Source organism: Sapajus apella, unplaced genomic scaffold, assembly GCF_009761245.1.
Source record: "Sapajus apella isolate SASKATOON/1434 unplaced genomic scaffold, GSC_monkey_1.0 scaffold14, whole genome shotgun sequence".
In the NCBI taxonomy this organism is placed as follows: domain Eukaryota; kingdom Metazoa; phylum Chordata; class Mammalia; order Primates; family Cebidae; genus Sapajus; species Sapajus apella.
In genome coordinates, this window is record NW_022436954.1 from 14,816,467 (window position 1) to 14,824,404 (window position 7,938).

The following is a 7,938-nucleotide window of genomic DNA, read 5'->3' on the forward strand; positions in this document are numbered from 1 at the left end:
TGGGCATGGTGGCGCGTGCCTGTAATCCCAGCGACTCAGGAGGCTGGGGCAGGAGAATTGCCTGAACCCGGGAGGCGGAGGTTGCAGTGTGCCGAGATCGCGCCATTGCACTCCAGCCTGGGTAACAAGAGCGAAACTCCGTCTCAAAAAAAAAAAAAAAAAAAAAGTGAGTCGCTGTCCAGTGCTGAAAAAATTTAGTAACTATGTCACCCACAGTAAGGTAGAAAATAAAAAATGTACTTAAGCGAATAGAAGGATTTGGTGAAAATTTACAAGTAGAATATTGAACATTGCAGCTGTTTCTTTTACCAGTGTATCATATAATAAGGCATAGATTTTTTTAATTAATGAAAAGATTAAATGTTACATTTTCAGACAGAATTTACAAGAAGCATAAAAGAACCAGAAACTGCTGGTTTCAAACATAAAGCTGGCTCCCCTTTCCAGTCTCTGCAAAGAGCTAAGTACTCTAAAAGTAAGAAAGGTCATCAAAATAAATTCCATTTCAAACATGTGGATGTAAGACTTGGAAAGACTACAGAAAAATTTAACACTGTGTCTCGTAAGTACCTTAAATTAGACAAACATAACTCTCAGATTCTTAAGAGTTTATCTAACAGCATATCTTTATCTTTCAGTTCAAGTCTGAGAAGGGCTAGTTTTAAAAATATTTGTGAATATGATGCCTGTATATTCTACAAAGTCTTTAAATAAACTACACTAAAGGAAGCACCATAGCATTTCATTTTGAACAGGAGCCTCCATTTTATTACCTATTCCTCCCTTTCCTCATTGTGTGCTGGGCATATGGAAGAAATACCCTATCTCGAAGATCCATAAAAAGGAAAAAACATAATTTAACACACGCACAATAGCAACTGCACCCTTGGAGCCCCATCCATGCTCAGGCTGGATATAGATGTTGAGATCTTGAACTTCAATCAAATGCCATGATGAGATGACTTCTTAATTGAGCCATAAGCCTCTAAATCCTATCTTCTCATTTTGATATCCTTGACTTGCCCTTAGAAATCTGAACACTTCACTGGGAAGACCTTGAATACATGCCTCCTTATCTACATGAGGAGGGACACTCTTATTCTAAATATAGTTAACTTTTTTACACAAGAGTTTTTCTAAAGCATTTCTCATTTCTGAATTTCTCAGTGTGTATATTAAGGGATTCAACATGGGTGTGATAACTGTATAAAACACAGTTATGAATTTATCAATAGGAAAGTTTGAAACAGGTCTAACATATATGAAAATACAGGGAACAAAAAACAGGACAACCACTGTGATGTGGGAGCTGCAGGTAGAGAGGGCTTTACGCCTCCCTTCCTGACTGTAAGTTTTAAGGGAGTTTAGGATGACTCCATAGGAGATTAGTAGAAGGGTGAAGATGACCATACAGATTGCTCCACCATTGAAAACCACAGTGAGGCCTATAAAGTAGGTGTCAGTGCATGCCAGTTCCAATAATGGGTACATGTCACAGACAAAGTGGTCAATAACATTGGGGCCACAGAAAGGGAGACTGTACACAACAACAATTTGAAACACAGAATGAACAAAACCTCCAGTCATGGCCAGCACCAACATAAGGATGCAAACCTGTCGATTCATGATGGTCAAATAGTGCAGGGGCTTACAGATGGCCACATAGCGATCATAGGCCATTCCCACCAGGAGGAATATCTCAGCACCACCAAACAAGTGGTCTATAAATAGCTGGCCTATGCAAGCTCGGAAGGAAATAGTCTTTTTGTCACAGAGTAAGTCCACAGTCAATTTGGGAGAAATGATAGTGGAATATGCAGCATCTATAAATGACAGGCAGGCAAGGAAGAAGTACACTGGGGAACCTAAGGAAGGGCTGGTAATAATAGTCACCACAATGAGCAGGTTCCCCACCATTGTCATGATGTATGTGAGTAAAAACATGACAAATAATGCTTTTTGCACATCAGGATCCTGAGAGAAGCCCAGGAGGACAAATTCTGTAATATTGTTATTCTGTCTCATTTAATCTTATTCAGGCTTGTAACAGAGGCGAGAGCTCAGGAGAATAGGACCTGTAATGAAATAGTGGACAGGAATATGATTACATCCATTGTGTCACAGAAAACATCTTCATTGTTGTATCCTCACTAGTGATTTACACATATAAACATTTAGTAAGTCTCTATTGAGCTCCTCACCCAAAGAGCCCATCTTCCCTTTACAATTCTACTTCTTCTCAAAGATTTTAGTTTCAGTCTTTACGGCTTCTACCTCCAAGTTTTAGTGCAAATTCTAAACAGAAGAAGAATTAAAGTCCCAACAGCTTTCATACATTTTGTAACTTCTTATTTAAAACACTTTTCTTGGCACAGAAGTCAGCTATGACAAATAGGCAATGTGTTCTTGCTCTCAGGAAACTTACTCTCTAGTGGTGGTAATAAACTCTAAATAAATAAATTGACATAGATTTAGTCCTTCATGTTTGTACTTGTGATATCTTTACAATATGATCTGTGTAGCACCAGGAATAACATCTTCTGAAATATCTCTCAATACTCTGACCTTCTACTGTTAGACCTTCAATTCTTCATGCCTCAAAGGATGTTCAGTCTTCATTAGTCTCTCATTAAATGTCAAAAGACAGGACTCTGAACTGTATAAATAGATATGATATTATTTATCACATTGTTCCGTGTAGCAATTACTTGGTCTGACTCTTTACAAGAGCTGTGATTCCCTCCATTTTATCCTTCCCTATACCCCAATTCTGACAACACTTAAATACAATATCTTAATTTTCAGCAATTAATTTTGAACTCAAATGAACTAACTCATGACTATCACCGACTAACAAATATGTCATGAGTATTTTTTTTCCTGAATTCTTGATATGAGCTAGGGAGTGAGAGAGGAGAAAACAGACACTGTAGAAAGAGATACACAACAGTGGGACATGGTTTTATTTATAACACTATTTAGATACCAAGAGTACTCAAAAATAGAATCTTAGTTACCAGATTCCAGAAAGAATCATACTCTAAGAGAAATTCCAAGTTCAGTATAAGAAGGCATGGATTTGAGTCATTTTCTGAATGCATTTACAAATCTGTCTCAGTTTGCTCATTTGAAAACAATGGGATTAAATTTGAGAAATTCAGAATCCTTTCTAGGCAACTATCTACAAAACTATTAGTGCACCTCTCCTTTATGGTATTCTGCTTTTTTTTCTTTTTTCATAAATTTATTATTAAATAAAAATTTCCAAGCTCATGACTCTTACATGAAACATGGTCGTCCATGGGACAATGAGTTTTATGATTACAGTGAGTAAATAGTGACTATAAGTTTCTGACTATGTGCCTATTTAAAATCCAAGATGTCCATGGAGAGAAAGCGTAGCATGTGGCAAATAATGTGGACCTTTCAGCCACACTGTTTCAGCTACAGCCTCAGGTTCACCAGTTTTTATGAGACTTTGGTCCATTTACTAAAGTGCTCTGATCCTTACTTTCATCATTTTTAGAATGGGGATCTCAATAGTGCTTACCTCTTAATTGCTTAATTTTCAGCAATTAATTTTTAACTCAAGTGAACTAACTGTTGTTTTATTAAAACAAAGTAAAGTGTCTAGAACACTGGATGCCACCTGGTAAGGACTCAAATAAATTATAGTTATTATCAGTGTTCTTGTATGCTTCACTTTAAAGATAGAACAAATCCTGTGAATCTTTGTCAACTTGAAAAGATTCATAGACATAGTCTAGGATAAAAAAGAATAAAACACTTACAATTCAGGAAAACCTCTTGGGGCACACAATAAAATTGTATGTGTTAGGAAGTATGTATTTAATTAGATATGAGTAGTAATTTTGCCTGTGATGAAATGTACCTTGATGAGAAGCAAACTTCTAGTAAAAAAAAAAATTTGAACTGATCAACAGAGGGAGAGCTAAATAGTAGAACATAAAAGAAAAAGGGTCAAATCAGAAAAAAAAAGAGAAATTATAGTAAATACATTAAGATTCACAGGCAATAGGAAGATTAATGCTATAATTAAGTAAGGCAAAGTATCTGGGCATGGTGGTACACACCTGTAATCTCAACAATTCGAGAGTCTGAGGCATGAGAATCACTTGAACCCAGGAGACAGAGGTGGCAGTAAGCCAGGATCATGCTGCTGTGCTTCAGCTTAGGTGACCAAGTGAGATTCTGTCTCAAAAAAATAATAATAATAAAGTAAGACTACTTTTCTGCTAGAGAAAAAAAAAAAAAAAAAACTTCTTCAGAAAGACTATTTTAGTGAAGAAATACTGGAAGCACAATTTCCTGTGGGTCCCTGGGGTGACTCAGGAGGATTTGGGAATAGCCATAACAAACAGACACAGATCAGATCCTAGTAAGAAAAGAAAATTTAAAAAGAAAATAAGTAAACTAATAGATTTATAATCTAGTATGTAGAATATTTTATTATATGATATATTAATATAGGTATAGAATTATTTTTAGATATAGTTGATTGGAGAATTTAAAATTGCAGATCATGACAAGTGTGTAAGAATCTCTCAGTGTCTCTAGATCTGCAGTTAAGGACAGACTTGAAGGGAGAATAATGTAACAGGTAGAGATACAAACCCAAACTATGTGATATTCACTGCTGAGGAAAACTACAGAATTACTAAACCTCAGATGTAGACCAGATGAATTCTGTTTACATAGATCTGACAGTGGAAGAGTATGTATGCGAAGAGAGTTCAAGCTTCTTCTAAAAGCCAGTTGTGACAAATGTTCGACATATCTCCTTCATATTACCACTTTCAGCTGATTCCAGAGTTCTGTCATTATTGAAGTTATAGACCAACAAAGGCACATCTGTTGAAGAACACAGGATATAATAAAACCTATAGCCAATTATCTCTTTTTCAGATCTTACTTGCTGCCAAATTTAATTCCTTTTCTCTCTCTCTCTCTCTCTCTTTTTTTTTTTTTTTTGAGATGGAGTCTCACTCTTATTGCCCAGGCTGGAGTGCAATGGCCCAACTGGAACCTCTGCCTTCTGGGTTCAAGCAATTCTCCTGTCTCAGCCACCCAAGTAGCTGGGATTAAAGGCAACCACCAACACACTCAGCTAATTTTGTATTTTTAGTAAAGACAGGGTTTCTCCATGTTGTTCAAGCTAGTCTCAAACTCCCAACCTCAGGAGATCTGATCACCAACCTCAGTCTCCCAAAATGCTGGGATTACAGGCATGAGCCACTGTATTCAGTCTCCTATTCTCTCTCTAATCATCAGTGATAAATTTCACCAGGATAAATCTTCTCTTGGGAAGTTTAGATGTTTACTTGTAAAAAGTAGGATATGTAAACTATTCTCTTTAGCATAAGTTATCAAAGATTTAATACTTTAAAAACTGAAAGACAGTATTACTAGGCACTCAACATAAATCACTAAGTTAACCTTTTCTAGACAATAAACATAATTTCCTAGGAACAGGACATTTTCAAATGATAAAATCCCATAGTAAGAAAAACAATCCTTTATAGATAAGATTTATAAAACAATACAGTTTTGTAAATCTCTCTAGATACTTTCCCGAACCTGTATATGCCAAGACAATTTTTAGATTCACACATAAAAGACCATATCATGCTTCCAGAGCATACTAGTCATTGGTTTCTTTACATTCTAACACACTTGACATGATCTGCAATTTTAAATTCTCTAATCAACTGTATCTAAAAATAATTCTATACCTATATTAATGTATCACATAACAAAATATTCTACATGCTAGATTATAAATCTATTGGTTTACTTATTTTATGTGTAACATGGAACATGTTTCTCTTGTTACTTGGCAAATTAGAAAATAAACATCTATGAGGCTGTATATGAAAACAAAGTATACCTGTATACTCTGATTAATGTCTGTGTTTTGCTTGCTTAATTTTCCCAATTAAGATTCCTCCAGTGAAACATGTGATATTTAAGACTTTAGCTATTCAAAACATTACAGGAAGTTTCAGTGGGTATCCCTTGTCAATTGCTTCAAAAACTCACATCTTGGGTCTTGTCCTTGGTCTAGAAAACCAATGCTTCTTTCACTGAGGGTTACGGAAGATATGTATCTATTTGTGTCCTTAAAACATGTGAAAAATGTATTGCTGGTCCATGGACATAGAAATATCCCCTAGTGTGACAATTTTCATATTTCCACACAGGCTTTCTATTATCTCAATCTTTTAGAAAAATATAGAGGTATTCAGAGCAGATGTCCAAAATACAAAGGCACTAAAACATAATGTCAGAATCTACTTTACAAAGGTGGTTGAAATTTCACATTCCCTGGAAAATTTCTTCATAGAAAAACAAAGATAATTTCTTTGCATGGCTATATAAAATTGACCTAATTCATGGAAATTAACCTGGACAAGCCCATTATCTGGTGGCCCAAGTAAGCAAACAAAAAATTCATCAATACCAAAATTTGTTACTTGAATTTGTATCTTCTTTGTCAATTATGGTGATGCAACCACGAATATTTTACTGTGATCAAGGATTTGTGATAATATTCATGTGCCCAGCTATTAAGCTGTAAGGAAATGCTGGAATTTAACTTTGCAGAAAAGTCAAGGACAAAGCTTTCTCACAGACAGAAGCAGAAATCTTCAGTCTTTCAGTCATTCAGATAGCATATCCCTAAGACCACTTCTTTTCTGATTAAAGGCATATCTCTATATCTCCCAAATCTCAACCCAGGAAATCGAGATCTTCCAAAATTTTTACAAGCAAAGGTGGATGAAATAAAACAATCCATCTATAGGACTAGATACCAACTGAAGCATACTGCAGCTTAGGCAGAATTTTAATATTTACCCTATTTCATAGGTTATTTTATCAGGAAAATAAGTTTTCCATTTATGTGTCTAGACATAGTCTATGACATTTACATTATCAATATTTTTAATGAAAAGATCATACGGCTTTTATAGATTAGTTAATTAGAACATTTGGAACAAATTCAAATAAACACTTTTCTTCTGGAGAACCCCTAGAGGAAAAAGGCTTGATTCTTGCCAAGGAAAGAGATTTGGCTTTTGTCAAGTAAGAGTAACTGAATGCCAAGTAATGTGAAAATCCTGTCATGTGAAAAAAGAAATTCTAAAGTAAATTGAACAATAAATTATGTTTCACATTATGAAATGCTGAGGTAAAGCAAGTAATATTTAAGGCACAATCAAGAGGAAACCAGCCCCAGATTATCTTAATTGTATCCTCAGCAAGGAGGACCTAACATTGTTGATAGAAATTCTGTGCCTAAGAAGCCTGAGACTTAGAAGCAGAGAGCCTGAGAACTGAAGTTGAGATTCTAACACTTAGAAATACAGGTAATCATAGTTATGCAGTCTTAGGTTGGAGTAGAGGTTTTTAATCAAAGCCTGAATTTGTGTCATATGCAACCATAATGATGATTAGTCCATTAATTCAATCCTTTAATATATCAGGCCATTTTTATACTTCTATAAAGTACTGCCTGAGACTGGGTAATTTATAAAGGAAAGAGATTTAATTGAATCACAGTTCAACATGACTTAGGAGGCCTCAGGAAATTTACAATCATGGTGGAAGGCAAAGGGGAAGCAAGGCACCTTCCTCACAGGGTAGCAGGAAGAAGTGCTGAAAAAAGGGAGAAGAGGCCCTTATAAAGCCATCAGATCTCATGAAAACTCACTATCACGAGGACAGCATGGTGGAAAGTGCCCCCATGATTCAATTACCTCTACCTTTTCTCTCCCTTGACATGTAGGGATTATGGGGATTATAATTCAAGATGAGATTTTGGTAGGGACCCAAAGCCTAATCATATTGTTTCACCCTGGGCCCCTCCCAAATATCACATCTCTTTTATATTTTAAAACCAGTTATGCCTTCCCAACA

At 35.6% G+C, this 7,938-nt stretch overlaps 1 protein-coding gene across 1 annotated transcript; it reads right to left on the reverse strand.

Annotated features, from left to right (window-relative positions):
* Window positions 1-1,016: 1,016 nt before the first annotated feature.
* On the reverse strand, window positions 1,017-2,071 carry LOC116554464 (olfactory receptor 4A5-like). The gene has a single exon (XM_032282432.1). It carries the CDS (start codon window positions 2,023-2,025, stop codon window positions 1,102-1,104), a length of 924 nt encoding a protein of 307 aa, XP_032138323.1. The 5' UTR covers window positions 2,026-2,071; the 3' UTR covers window positions 1,017-1,101.
* Window positions 2,072-7,938: the final 5,867 nt, after the last annotated feature.

Excerpts from the sequence above, each read along its gene's own strand:
- LOC116554464 (XM_032282432.1), bottom strand. The coding sequence starts at position 2,025 with ATGAGACAGAATAACAATATTACAGAATTTGTCCTCCTGGGCTTCTCT.